This window comes from Haliaeetus albicilla, chromosome 13 (genome assembly GCF_947461875.1).
Source record: "Haliaeetus albicilla chromosome 13, bHalAlb1.1, whole genome shotgun sequence".
NCBI classification, from domain to species: Eukaryota; Metazoa; Chordata; class Aves; order Accipitriformes; family Accipitridae; genus Haliaeetus; species Haliaeetus albicilla.
In genome coordinates, this window is record NC_091495.1 from 26,672,230 (window position 1) to 26,686,979 (window position 14,750).

Genomic DNA, 14,750 nt, shown 5'->3' on the forward strand with positions numbered 1-14,750 from the left:
CTTGAATTTTCTGCATAGCTGTCTAGATGCTGCACAACTTAATTTCTAAGTAAAATGCGTTATTGAAATGTACCTTAGGATGGCGTCTACCTAGACGGCGATAAGGATTATGCACGTAAGAGTAGGTTGAAGAAATGCTGGAGAAGAAAGAGAGTGGGGATGAAACAGTGTGGATCTGATAAATAACTGCATGAAGTAAGCTTATGTAATGGTTTGGGATGAAGGCAAGTTTTGATCTGTGTAACCTGTGTTATTTTTACGGCGGGATGACACTCTGTGAAGTTGGTGGGTTTTTTCCCAAACACGTGTCACCTTCTAGTTACTTCTCGTCTTTACAGATTACTTCCAGTATGCTGGGAACTTCTAACCAACAGGTGATGAACTCGCTTTGTTTCAGTATTAACAAACCTTAGTCTTCTGTGTGCATTTATTTCTTTTTTTTTTGCTTATTGCAATTGGAAAGTCATCCGTTCTGCTATCTTAACATGACCCTTCTGGGCACGTTGGCTGAAGCGTGTGGGTGCTATCTGGACCTAGCAGCACCTTTTTGCTGCTTTTTGCTGCCCGGCTGCTCTGCCGTACCACTGGCCAAGCTGTTTCATCCCTCGTAGTACTTTTCTTCTTTCTCCTTTCTGTATTTTGCTCCTTGGTGAAGAAGAAAGGGGTTAAGAAGAAAGTTAGCGTTTTTATCTGCTCTCTTTCCCCGATGCTCCTCGCCTTGTTAGTCTCTGTCGTTGGCAGAGGCGGGACTCGTTGCTAACTGGAAATGGGTAATCTGTTTCTCTTGAGCTGGGAGGGGATTTTGAAGATGGTGTATGTGTCAGAGCACTGAGTTTTTAGCTGTCCTTCTAAGGTTTATGCAGTTTGCCACTTGCCCGTGAACTACTTTCCCCTGTACCTTCCTCCTCATTGGTCTGGAGCCACGTGGCCAATTTCAGACAGGTTTGATGCAATGGGCAGGAAAAAAATAGGAAAAAAATGAGCACAGGGGAAGACAGACCTCATTCATTTTAGCGGCGCATGGAATAAGCTTGTTGAAACCCCTTATCTAATGGCGATGACGGAAGCAGAGGCAAATGACGCCTTTATCCTGAATGTTGCAAACGTCTTAAGTCCACAGATGTGAGCTCTCAGTGTAGACTAAATTTACCGGGCAAGTGGAACTCTCCGGGAATGAATTTCTCACCGTGGTAAAGCCGGAACAACTACCCCGTGCTCCGCCGTAGTTGATCTTAATTTTTGTTCTATCCTTACTAAGCGTAACAATTTTTTTTCTGGTGCTGGTAACACGTTTTGGCGCTCTAAAACCAGGAAGCCTGGTGGGCTCAAGATTAGAGAAGAGCAGCAGCAAGGTTTTTAAGTGGACGGTTTGAAGCTGGTGCCCTGTGGTATTTACGCACAGGTGGGGAGGTTAATGGGACAGGGGAATAAGATGAGAAGAGCAGCTACGACTACCATGAATGCCACCAGCCGTCGGTCTCAGGGGGTCGTCACCATCCAGTTCGAACAGGTGTAGTGTGCAGGCACTGTTTCCACCGTTCAGTGTAGCTGTTTAGCACTCTGAATGAACTCAGTCCTCTTAGATGCACCGTCAGACGAACTCGTGGAAGTCCATGCAGACACGAAACCCAGGGTGGCTCTGTTTTACCTAGACCCACCCTCGTTTATTGGCACCTCCACGACGGCGAGCAGGTGAGAGCCTGTTGGGTTGCCTCACCCCGGGCTGCAGGGCCAGCCTTGCCAGCCCACCTTTTTGGCGCGTGCACGCTGTCCGCCAGTGCTGCTCTCGGAGCGGGGATCGCCGAAGGCAGAGGTGTCCGAAACCGCTGCCTGCTTGCAGGTTGGCTCCGTATCTAAGATCCGCTATGTGCCAAATATTACAGGCGGTCTTTGAAAATCCCTCGCTGGTGTCCCGAAATGACCTGCGGTCCCTGTTTCTCTCTGGCAGCTGCTGCTTGCCCGGTAGCGCTCTGCAGAACTCCTGGGCTCGCGCTAACAAGCAGCCCTGCAGCGAGCAAGCTCGCAGGGCGCGGCACAAGCGCGGGGCAGTCTGCGGCACCTCCCCGACCCCGCGTGAGGGAAGGCCGCAGCGCGGCGGTGGCAAAGACGTGACCCCAGAGGGTCACCGTGGCCCGAATCCTGCTGTCCTCGCTGTGTGTGCCCCCGGCCAGGCGGAGGGGTGCTGGGTGACCGTGGTGCTGCTGCCGACGGGCGGCTGAACCACCTCAGAGCAGCCGGGCCGGGGGAGGCGACTGCTCGCGGCTCTGCTCCGGACAACGGGCCTTGCTCCTATCATCGCTCGCTCCCCCAGCGCTTCCCCTCGGGAGACTGACGCCAGAACTACCGTTTTTGCTGAAGTCCCCTGTCGACAGAGCTGGAGAGGGGTCTGCAGAGCCGCTTACGCAGGACGAGCCCGGGCTGGGGCTGGTTGAGGAGGAGGGGGCTCCGGCTGGCCCGGACGTGCGTGGCCCGTCTCTGGAGCACAAGCGAGCTCAGCTCCCCACGGCTGCTCGCGCAGGCAGCTCCGAAAGCTGCTCAGCCCTGGCAGGCAGGGCCAGTCCTGGGCTCCTCTGGGACGGGGATGGGAGGGAGACGTCGTCTTTGCAGCCGGGGGAGGTTGGGAGCCAGCGGTGCTTCCGCACCCCCTTTCTGCGGGTGCAGGGGATGAGCGGCTTTGTCTGCTGCTTAATCCTGAGAGACGGTCGGTCGTTTGCTTTGAGGCACGCCTTCGTGGGTCTCGTATTGAAAGCAATTCTTCCTAGGTCAGGTGTTCCAAGAGCGGTAACTGTCGCAACCTATTTCCTCTGCGTTTCCGCAGAGTATCGTTTTCTGTATCTTACTTCATAATGTCTGAGCGACGGATTTGGTGATTTTTCCTGCTGTTGATACCGTATCTTAACAGATTTTTCTCGATGAAGCAATCGCCAAACAGCCAGTTATAAATCTGGCGGACTTGGCAGGAAGCGAAAGGCAAAAATCCTCTGAAGGATCTGAAGGAGACAGGTTGAAGGAAGGCGGGTGGGTAAATCTAAGTCTAACCACGTTAGGAAATGTCACCGGGTGTTTTTCTTCCTCTTTTTTTAAAAAAAAATAATCCTTTCCTGTGAAGTAAAAATTAAATTCCTGCAGGTGAAAAATAGTTTTCCCTCCGTTCAGGATTCCTTGCCGTCTGGCTAATGAAGTTACTTAAATGAATAAAGCCTGAGACGTCCATAAGCACGAACATACTGAAGCACGTGCCTAAGCATGAATATACGGAAGGTTCTAATCTGGTAGGCTCTTCCCCGCCGCCGGCCCCCCAGATTTGCTTTTCATAGTCATGCTTCTACTTTTCACTTTATTTTCCCTTAGTGCTCTGGCTGAGGTTGCTACAGGAAAGAGAGCGGTGCATATCCCATACAGGGACTTGGTCCTGACGAGACTCCTGCAGTCTGCCCAGGGGGGAAAGAGCAGGACCATCATGGTAAATTGACTCTTGAATTTATAACCGGCTTTGCCCATTGAAATAGAATTGTGCGGCTCTGACATTGGTGAAAGTGAGTGTAGTTTAAAAGCTAAGCTTGCTTCCTGTGCAACATAAAGGGGAGAACCCTTCTGCTGGTCAAAAGCTTCTAGCCACTACTAAACGCGTTACTCCAATGGAGAGCACTTCTGTTTTTGGAACAGAAATGCGGCTGGCACAAAATAGATATCTCTGTCTACGTTAGAGATACAACCTCCGTTTCTTCTGAAAGAGTTTTCTGCATATCTGTAAAAATTTATCGACAGATAGGTAAATGTAGCTATAAAACTCAGAAGCACCTGTTTTATATAAAACCCGCGTTCTTTACCTACCTAAAACTAGGCTGCGTTATGAAACAAGTCCTTTTTTCCCTGACTTCTGAGATTATCGTTTGTGCTGTGCACCAGAGGTTGCATTCCTAAATGAGATGAAACTCCCCTAGGTTCTTCCTTGTCTCAGGTGAATTATCTGTATGCTCCAGCGTCTTTGAAGAGGTATTTTTTTTAAAGGAAGTGCAATTAAATGAAAGGTGGAAGAATATGAACAGAAAATGTGCACATGTGAAAAGGTTGACTGTAAATGCTGATACTCTCAAAACAGCTTACCTGGGTTTCTTCAGATGCTAACTTGCGTAATTCAAATTGAAGGACAGATTCTTCAATTGCTACTTGTACAAATACCATCAAAGTGGTTTTGCGCCTTTTTTTTTTTTTTTTTTTTTTTTTTGCGTTGGTGCTAGCATTAAGGCAGAGTTAGCAGGACTCGAGCGCCTTCAGTATTAATTTTTGCAAAAACCACCTCTATCTTCTCATCTTTCTTTCTGTCTCATTTCTCTTCTGGCACAAGTGTTAGAAAGAGTTAATTTATGGCCAGATTGCTAAGACACCTGGGTTCTCCTTTTCTATTTGAGGAGTTAGCGGTCTATCTTTCCACGTTAATCCCTGTCTGTGTTTTGGTAGTGTTTAAAACTATTTTAAAAAGCCTCCTTCAAAATCTAATGTCAGTTAATACTTTTCATATGCTTAGAGATTGCGGCCGTTGAGTCCAGCAGACATCTGTTACGAAGAAACTTTGTCAACCTTACGATATGCTGAAAGGTACGCTTTCATAAGTTTTCCCTTTCTGGTCTTGGTGCACATTGCGGTCAGGTGCTGGGCAAAATGACAGAAGATACCAGTTCAACGGGACTGACAGCTCAGAAGGAAGAAAGGGTGAATCTGCCCATAGGCAGGGGTGGCACACGAAGAGCTTATTCTTTACCCTTATTAACAAACGGCATATGTTTTTACAGCTAAGTTGTACGACAGAGGTAAGTGTATTTCCTGAGGATTCCAGGTCTCCCTCATATGTGTGACTTAATTGAGCTTCTTTCCTGCCCTTTCTCTCCCAGTAACACAGCACCTCTAAAACTAAGCTGTAGTTTGGGGTCCCACAGCCCAACCGTGGTTGAAAGGTAGAACATAGAAGTGATGCCTGCTGCCAGGCATTTGTCGTCTCTGCTTCCCAATCCCAGATCCCAGCGATAGTGCCACACAGAGCTCTTCCTTCCTGCCCAGGAGCAGCTTGCTTTCCCGGCCACTTTCCCAGTCCGTCAGCTCCTTCTGGAGGAGAAGGTTCCCTCTCTGCTCCCCTTTGCTCTCCTCCTGCGCTTCCTGGGCCTCAGGACTGAAAACCGCTCTCTTTGCAGTCCTTTCAGTCAGGCTTTTGCTGGGACTCCAGCACTAATGCCTTCTTATTCCCTCTCCCGTAAAAAGAGGTCAGGCACTTACACCCCAGTCCGTTATCCCAAAGCGGATGATGGCTCGGTGACCTTGTAGCCGCAGCAGCCTGGCTGTTCGCAGGTGTCAGGAGCAGAAGATTTAATGTCTCCGGCAGCAGTTCAGTCCTGCAGAGAGCTGAACTGCTTTCATGTGCCGATATGAACGCAGACCAGCAAACTCCCCACGCCTGAGCCAGCTCCGTGCAGGGGCAGCTGGAGTTGTCCTTTGCCTGCCTACCTGCCGTACCCACACTTACAGTGGGTGAGGTGTGGTTTTGCAGTATCCCATCCCATAGTGCCCCGCATACTAGAGGCAGAGCGGCTATGGCTACATTGCTGCAAGTTAGGGTTAGCTGGAGAAGAGAAGGGTTTTCGTGGGCTGGCAGGGGCGAAACCAAACCAGGCTGTGATTGCTGGTAGCGGTACAAGAGAGGGCATCAGATGTTTCCACCGAAGGAGCAAAGTGGCTGTGAGACTTGTTCGCTTGTGAAGTTCCAGAGCTACATGGGCTATTTCCGAACAGGGAAAAGAGCAAAACAAAACAAACCCCAAAGTCAGGTTTGATTGGAAACGTTGTCGTTTGCTGGGATTGTCTGGGTAACAGCTTCTTTTGTGTCTTTTATGTATTTTCGTATTTAAAAGGACAGAACGGGTCAGGAACAAAGCAGTGGTAAATGCAAGTCCCAGTGAGAAGCTTCTAAGAGAACCAACCGCAGGCTGAAAATAACAAACTGTTGTCCAGACTGGCTGGGCTCGGGAGCACAGGGCGACCAATAGCCGATGGAACACGTACGTATTTCAGCATAAATACAGCTATGAATAGCAAGCAGACTTTGACTTCCCAAAACATTATCAGGAGGCATTTTTGGTAATCTGTAACACTGAAGAAGTATGGTGGGAATGGAGCTGAGGAGGATTCGCCGGGGTCGGCTCCTGTGCACGCTCTGGGCACCGTGTTTTGTTGATCACCTTCTGGTTAGACGAGGACAGGGAAGATGGCAGCTTTCGTTTCCAGTTCAGGATGCTGACAGCAGCAACAAACATCTCGGCTGTTCCGCAGCGAGGTGGGTTTGTGTCCCCGCGTGCCATACGGTCCCCAGGAGGTTTGGGTTGGAAGGGCTTGCTCTGCAAGAGGCCAGACCGCCTCCCACTGCATGGCTTCCTCGCTGCTGGTCCTCGTCTCTCACGGGGTTTGATATTTTACACATAGGTACCCTGGTTAAAGCTGTCTTGCTGTTCACAAGAGGTGTGGGTTTTGCTGGCTGAGAACAAGTGGCAGATCTGGAGCACGCAGGCGACGTGGGAGTCCTGGCTGGAGGAAGCCCAGAAGGAGTGGGAGCACCAGCACGCTGCAGTGGCTCAGGCGAGTTTCCCAGTAATGGGCATCGCGGCCAGATACCTTAACCTCTGCTCTTCTGCTTCTGATCTTTTCCCCTTCTTGTCATCTTTAAGACTCGTTGCTCACACACTTCTGTGCCCACAATGCCCCGACGAGACCCTCCAGGGGCTTTTCAGCCAGGGTAAACTGGCAATAACGTAGGCCTGGGTTACGGGTCCACAATATAATAGCAAATCTCTCGTGAGCTCAGATAACAGAATATTCTGTCTACTTCTAAGTACCTTACGGTTTCTTGGTTTCATTTTGTAGTTGTGAGAAATCATGACTGAAATAAAAGATGCCAGTGAATGTACCGAGCCATGTCAAAGCAGCTCAGGCTTGGGTCGCCTCAAAGTCCTTGACAGGGAGAACCAGAGGTTTTCACTTTAAAACCAGTCATGAGATGAACACCCTAGAACTTGGGGCAGATGTGTTCTTTGCACTTTCTGAAAGAAAAAAAAAACAAACCAAAACCCAAAAAACCAAATCCCCAAACCCCAACACCCCCTCCGTCCCCTTTCAGTTTTGGGCATGTTTCTGAAAGCAACCAATGTTCACATGACTTATTTAGCCAGCCAGAAGCATTTCAGTAGGAGGCTGTGGCGGTGCGTAAGAGCCAAGGAGTGCATGACGGGCTGCTCTGGGAAAGAAGGGGCCTGATGGTGACTTGATGAATAAGTCGTTCAAGGCACACCTTCACTGAAAGGCCATACGCTGCTCCCCTCCCAGCTGCTTTTCACAGACCATTTTATTGCTTCAACATGGGTAACTGCCAAACAGAGGAGCTGGGAAATTGGCTCTCTGCATAGAGCGGCGATTGACTGCGGGAAGAGGGCTGGGTTTAATGGGGAGAGCAGAGCTTTACAGGAATCCCGCGCGTTTTGTGGGGGTCTCTTGATTTTTGCATGAAGCCTGCATCACGCAGCAAAGTTGCTGACTTAAACAAAAGTGCTTGATTTCTTCCTGACTCGAGGTCTGGAGCTTCTGCCAGTAGAAGGAAGCGTGGAGTCAGTCCTTCAGCTCTAGTAATTGCTTGCTGATGGTGTTTGGTAAAACTAGGGGAAATTCAGGGGCTGAATTCTGTCGGGAATGCTGAACCCCGTGTAGGGTGTACGGCTAAACGTGGTAGTTCAAGTGCCGCCTTAGGCCCATCGGTCTGGATGATGGCATCAGTCTTGGCTGGCAGCTGTCACAGGTGTTTGGGCACACAGGACAGTACCCTGTTCTGCTGAGGACAGCTCCTCATCCACTTACTGCATCGGCTCGTTTTCCTGCATTGATTTGCCTGGGGTGTGCTTTTTTAAGACGGTGAAATGAACTTAATCGGGCTTCTATTAGTTTTGTGTCTTCTCCCTAGCAAGCTGTTGGATACAGTTTTAGAGAAGTAATGGCGACAAGCCTTTGCTGGTGTGGTATTTTTTCACCTGTGTGGTGGAGAGAATACTTAAATTGGTAGGAGAGAGTCACCAAAAGCCTGGGCCTGTTGCACGTGTTGCCAATGTTTTTGCGGTTCAGCTTGTCAGGTTGCTGTTTGTCCAAGTACGTTTCAGAGCTGGATGCTCAGAAGCCGTCTGGACGTGGTGCTGGGCAGGCTGCTCTAGGTGACCCTGCCTGAGCAGGGGCTTGGACCAGATGACCTCCAGTGATTCTGGAAGGCCGCCTTCTTCCAGAAGAGAACTTCTGGAAGTTCTCTTCCTCGTGATTCTGTGATTCTAGAACTTGTGCTGGGAGGGGCGAGCACCGGGGCGACGGCACACCGGTGTGGTATGCTGGAAATGTCAGCTGCTGTCTCCCTCTCTTAGGAAGGCTGCGCGCGTGTTCTGTACTGAGACACTTAGCACCTATGTCTGTCTGTCCAGGTACGCCAAGCAATGCAAAAAGAGCGTAAGTTCAGAAGGGACTTTCGGAACTTTTGCTAGCTTAGCCACGTTAGACAGGGGCTGCGACTCTTGAATGAAAGTATGGTTGTGTTAGAGAATAGCCATAGGAGGTGGCTGGGTAAACTGGCTGCAGTGTCAAATTCTGAGCTGTGTTGGTTTTGTTTGTGTTTTCATTTGAAGGGAAGTCAAATCTATGGTCTTAGCTGTTGGGGGTTGTTGGGCTAGAGAGCTGAAATTCTTCCTTCTCCTCACCTTCTGCTGTAGGTTTGGGCTTGTGGAGCATCCGCACAAACTCTGCAAGAGAATCTGTAGGCTGCACTTGAGCGAAATAAGCCTGGCTGTGGAGTTCCGATACAGACCGTCTCTGTTATGCTAGTGGCTTTTTAGACTAGAACTTAGGCTTTGGATTAAATGTAGGGTGGTTGCCTAAAGCGTCGGGGTGGGGGGGTGTTTCTGCCTAAGTGGGAAAGAAATGACCCGGTGGTACTCACAAAGTCACCTGCTAACTCGCTCACTAAATCTTCTTTCGGCAAGAGTAAAATATGGCAAAGCGCAAATTCACTGAACCCGACTACTAAGGTGCAGAAAGTGTCTTTTCCATCCACTGCTCCTCCAGCGCTTGTGAGCTGCCTCCTGCTTTTCTGGGGAAAATGTCATTGAACCAGTCGTTAACAATAATTCAAAAAATTCTGCCATTGTCATCTTTACCTGTTATTCAACAAAGTGGATGCTGGTTTTCTCAAAAGGACTTAGTTTTTCTTCCATTTCTTCTTCTTTGGCTTCTTCCCACTCTTTGTCCTGTTTCCTTGGAGAATGTGACCTGAATCGTGTCACACACTGTTGTCCGTTCTCTGATCAGCAGGTAGCAGCTCCCTGAAATCGCTTTAGCTTCCACATCTGGCTGAATGAATGACGCCCGTCAGCTGCAGCCTTTCTCAGTGAGACAGTGAGTCTCTACGTGCACGAGGGAGTTAAAAGTTGACTGACTGTGTCTCGGGTGGTGTCCTTTCTAAAAGGAAAGGGCTCTGCAGCTCTCCTTGCAAACCGCGTGTGTAGTTTCACACGTGTATGAGCTAGCATAACGGCTGACTGCCACAAAATGGAGACGGACAAATTCCCTCTCCTTCTTCCCAACGCACTGTCCTGCCTCCTTCCTTGTGCCAACTTTCATGCTTGCTAGTTCTCTCTGCCAGCCGGTTTAACTCTCTAAGCTGGTGGAAAACTATCTACTTTTCTGGGTTCGTTTCCCGTCTGCTTAGGCAGTTAACCTGGCTCGTAAAGTGCTCTAAAAAGTGCTCAAGTCAGTGCCAGGTAAGCCACAGGAATACAGCAGTAGAACAAAGGAGCAGATGGAGAGATGGGAGGCGGCAGCAAGGCCTCTCTTCCGGCGGCAGTGAAGGCAACGTGTTTTGTGAAACCGTATCTTCAGCTGCGACTGAGCGTATTTTTAGCTTTTTCTTCAGTAAGCCTGTAACATTGTTGGCCTTTGATTTTCCTGGACTACCGTCAGTCAGAACTGACATCGCAGAACTCTGACTTGGCTGTATGTGATTCCACTTGAATATGTAATTTCTCTTTTTTTTTTTTTTTCCCTTGGGATTTTTAATCCAGAAATCTGTCATCAGTCTATGACTTGTGGCACGTTCCTTTCTTTGGGAACAGTTCATGGCGTTTAGAGGTCATAAGTAGCAAGGGTGAAGAAGAACGGTAATTTTGGCAACTTGTGCACAGACCACTTTGGTGTAGGATACAGCGGGGAGGTTGGATTCTGGCTTCCTCCTGAACATGGAGTAGGCCTGTGGCGTTTTACACTGATCTGTTTCCTACCAGACAGAAGGAGGAATGTGACTGTAGTTGTTTTCAAAGAGAGCAGAAATGCAGTTAGTGTTGGATATCTCTCTTAAAGGAGAGGCTTCACGCCTTTAACTAGTTCTGTCTAACTATTTTCCCACTGTGTGGATTTGCCAGTAATCCTTGGTTTAACTTAGCAGAATGATGCAAGTAAAACATCCTAATAGCCAGGTCACTGTATATACAGTTCAGGCTTTATTGTGGAGTTTATCTTCCTAGTTCCATATTGCCAAGCCAGATGTCTAGGAACAAAATGTTTCAAACGCCCGTTGGCGTGCTGGCGGAAACCTGGGCATGCCTGATGGTCTAGCGTTTTCACGTGCTTTTCTACGCAGTTAATAACTGCAGCGGAATTAAATTTAAAGTTGCATGAATGGTCCGGGCGTTGGAGTGTTACGTATTTGGTGGTTCTTAGCGGTGGTATGGGCCTGATAAGCACATTTGATGTGTACTGTAGGCAGGAGTACACTGTGTCAAGGTGTGAGCTTTCCACCAGAGAAGAATTCTTTCTGATTTGGTGGGGAGTTTGGGGTGGCGAGCGGTTTGTTTTTACGCTCAACTCTCCCCAGTAGAGTATCTTAAAATTTGATGTGCAATTTGGCCACGCAAAGTTCTGTGCTCTTGGCCTGTCCAGGTAGGCAGTGGCAAAGGCAGGGTGACGCAGGGTGACTCTTGTTCTTCCTCTTCTGAAATTTCTTCCCGTGATAATCTTCTCTGGTCATTCCTCCTTTCTTATTCAGCATCACGGTTTTGCTGAAGGCACCTATCAAAACAGCTGGACGTTGAAGGCCTTTGAGAGATGCTATTCACCAACCCAATAGATCTGTATTTGTATTTGGTATTATGGGTTACTGATAAAACATATTGATTAAATCATTACAATTAAACTGAGCCGGAAGGCTGGTCAAACTGCAGGGCTTTTTACTCTCTGGAGCCCCTGGATGCAGTGCAAAAGTTCCTCCCGCTGTCACTGTGAAAGGATGACAAGTACCAAAAAGCAAACGCGAGAAAACTACTGCAAATGAGTTGTCCCACTTGGAACTTGACCTGTGCTAGTTGTGAATGCTGGCAGGGCGGTCAGGCTGGCCGGCTGCAGCAGCGTCCTGCAATACTGGCTTTGCCATCGGCAACCTTTTTTTCCGAAGGTTGACTTGCGCTTAGTGCGGGACCCTGGCTTACACTGCCTGTGTTTCACGCGCTCGTTGTTTTCATGCTGGCAGAAGATACTGGAACATGTTCTCAGGTAGAGTGCTTGTGACCTGAAATATAGTAGATTCCAATGCCCAGGCTTTAGAGCATGACCTTTCTCCACAGAAGTACAATTTGTGTAAATGGTATTATTTATAAGCGTTTCCCTTTAGTAACTTTGTGTTGCTCCCAGAGTCTGGTCTTCAGAACTAGCTGTAACCTCCTGTGCCGTAAGGAAAATAGGTTATTAGTGCACGCTGGAAGAAGCAACCATAAAACTTTGTTTGCGGGAGAACATGTGTGCTACAGTTAATGCAATAGGCTTTGTGTGCCCATTGAAGTGGCTGGCTGTACTGGTTTGTGGCGTAGGGTAAGGGTTCTGTTTGATGCCCGAGTTGGTCAGCATGTGTAACGCCCAGGAATGGCGAGCTACGTAGAATATCTTCCTTCTGAGACTCCATGGAGAAAGCAGTGCTATTTGAAGAGATGCTTGAACCTGTCTTGTCTTCCGGAGGCTTTTTCAATAACCCATAGAACTTGCAAAACGTAGTGAGCTAAAGTAGTTTGTATTTCCACGTGTGTGGAATATCTCTTATTTAGCCTCCTATTCAATCTTGTAAGTCACCTGAGCTTTTAAGTTCCCCCCCCAAAAATCTGTCTTGACATAGTGAAACGTGAACTGTCTGTGGAGCACCGATAGAGGTGTGGAAACTGAAAGGCCTCAAAGTTTTTGTAAAATAGTGCAGAGATGTGATAAGGACTGGCAATAGGAAGGAAAGGACTGGAATAAGGAATATGGGGATTTAAGTGTAGAAAAGAATCCGTGTTTTAAGGTGCTGTGTTATGTTCAGGTGATAAGTGTATGGAAAACTACTTTCCAGCTGATGAGCTATGAAAGTCTGTATCGCTTGTCATGTGGAAACATCAACAGTACATTTTCTGGAAGAGTTTGAGAGTGAAGGTAGTTAAGAATGTAGTATTCCTTAAAGTTCAAAATAAACACACAAGAAGTGAACGAGACACAAATGATGCCCGAAATCTACTAGAAGACAATTGGCAATAAATAATGAGGTACAAAATCAAGAGCAAGGACAAATGGAAACTCATACCTCTTACTGCAGTGCTAATTGAAATATGCTTTTTCTCACATCACATCTTACTAACCTGTCTGAGTAGACTTGAACTCGGTGTATTGTTTTTTTTTCCTGTTATTGACCTTATCAATACCCCTGTGTCACTTTTTGTTGGTGATCTCATAGGCATTCGAAAAGTAAAAGGATTCTCCTTTTGCTCTGCTGTGAGATCAAAAACTGTCCTGAGTGGCATTTTTTGAAGGAAAAGAGCTACAGGAGCTGTATAGGAGATTACTTGCGGCATACTGATGAAACTTCTGTCAATCTCAAAAAGCACATCTCAGTTATGGCTGACATGAGTCTGTTTTTGCATTTTTTTTCTTTATTTACAGTGAAGAATGCGAGACCTATCAGCTCAGGTAACGAGCAGTCTGCTGCAGTTTCCAGAGGTGACTACTCAGGCACTTGGGGAAGATGAGATAACCCTAGGTTCTGTGCTGAGCGGGAAGTTTTCTGGAGGTGAGCATTCTGCTTTAAATTTGGTCTCGGTCTGAAGTTCTTATTGCCTGGAGGTTACCTGAAGCACAGGGTCACAGTATCGACTGTGTCAGGCTGGTGCTGTTAAGATGCATCAGGTTTCGAGAGAACAGGAAGGAAGTTTTAACTATTACAAATGCTAATAGTAAACCCTTAAAACTAGTATAGTTAAACTTTGAAATTACAGCAACCTTCACCAGTCTTGTGCTATTAAAATAATTTAGTTAAGCATGCTGAGTCAGCGGGCCTTCCTCAATGTCGTGCTCACTCAATTTTTAATTAAATAAAAGGCAGTTTTCAAAAAAGTAACAGTGTTGTTTTGGGCCCTATTTATTTGTACCAGCTCAAGCTCTACGACCATCATAACACCACATGCCGAACTAGTTCTTCTTCTACAACGTTACAGAGGCGCGCCCCTCCCCCCCCCGCTTTTTCTTTTCCTAGTCTGAATACAAACAGCAAAGGAAGAGGATAACACTGTTAAGCGCTGCAGCCATATTTCCGACGTATTTAACAGGGTGCAGATGAGTACCCAGGGAGAGCTGCTGAAAGTGGCTAAGCAGATTAGGTAGTTGACTTCCTAGGTGATCCGCAAGTAGAGCTAGCTGGGTGCCTATCTGGTTGTCTAGGCTCTGTTAGACCAGGTGGAATCCATCTACCTGACTGAAAGTGCAGTAATTGAGTTAATACTTCCTCCGAGTTTGTTCAGTGAAACAAAATGTGTTAAATTCTTTCTGTCGTCAGCCCGTGTAAAAGATTAGATTTACTCACGCAGTGCCCATTTGACGATAATTTCTTGCTGCCGTCCAAATCCCTGCCCCAAGTAGGCGTGTGTCAAGTAAAATTAATAAACTAGAAATGAATTGGTTTAGATTTGTTATCTTTGAAGTGTGCTTTAAGACTCGTATTCCCGTGTGTATTTAGACGATTTCTAGCCAAAACAAGCCGAATATGGGATGAAGACTCTAAATCGATATGTTGTCATCTTCATCCCAAACAGTCAAAATCCTTCGGTGCGGGAATGACAAGTAGAAATGCAAAAGAATAAGGTTGTTGATATTGAGAGGTTGTGCTGGAGGATCTCCATGGGTGATTTTGAATAATTGACCACAACTAGGGAAGTCGGTCTTCCCTTTTGGGTACTTTTATTGAAGGAAAGGGGCAGTGGCTGTGATTTTTCAGTTGTTTTCAGTCTTGTATTGGAAATTTGCTTTAGTCAGCTTTCTTTTCTCTTACAGGGAGAAACGGCTTGGCATGGTTGGCGTGTGGTCCTCAACTGGAGGTAGTGAGCTCTGTGACGGGAGAGCGGCGCTCTGCTTACCGTTTCCGTGGAGTAAAGAAACAGCCTCCCACCATTCGTGTGGTAAAGGATTTTTCCTGGCAGAAGAGAACGGGACTGCTGGTTGGGTTGGAAGAAGCAGAGGGAAGTGTTCTCTGTCTGTACGACCTTGGAATATCGAGAGTGGTTAAAGCAGTTGTTCTCCCAGGAAGGGTACGTCCACTTTAATCGGAGGAACGAAGCTTTTGCGTTGTCAGGTGCTGCGTAATCCTGTTTCAGGAGAAGCTTTGGAGCGTCTCTTTG

General features: G+C 47.5%; 1 protein-coding gene and 1 long non-coding RNA gene across 2 annotated transcripts in view; both read left to right on the top strand.

The window, feature by feature from the left end:
• The first annotated feature begins 3,095 nt into the window (after window positions 1-3,095).
• Window positions 3,096-6,211, top strand: LOC138688843 (uncharacterized). Its single transcript, XR_011327648.1, has 3 exons — window positions 3,096-3,463; window positions 4,529-4,599; window positions 5,904-6,211. It is a non-coding gene; the product is annotated as an uncharacterized lncRNA (long non-coding RNA).
• A 71-nt stretch (window positions 6,212-6,282) lies between these two features.
• LOC138688805 (protein ELYS-like) overlaps window positions 6,283-14,750 on the top strand; it is a 41,713-nt gene continuing 33,245 nt past the window's right edge. The window contains exons 1-4 of the mRNA XM_069801329.1: window positions 6,283-6,325; window positions 6,506-6,781; window positions 13,024-13,050; window positions 14,407-14,660. Coding sequence (XP_069657430.1) covers window positions 6,283-6,325; window positions 6,506-6,781; window positions 13,024-13,050; window positions 14,407-14,660 — 600 coding nt within the window. The remainder of the gene's footprint in view (window positions 6,326-6,505; window positions 6,782-13,023; window positions 13,051-14,406; window positions 14,661-14,750) is intronic.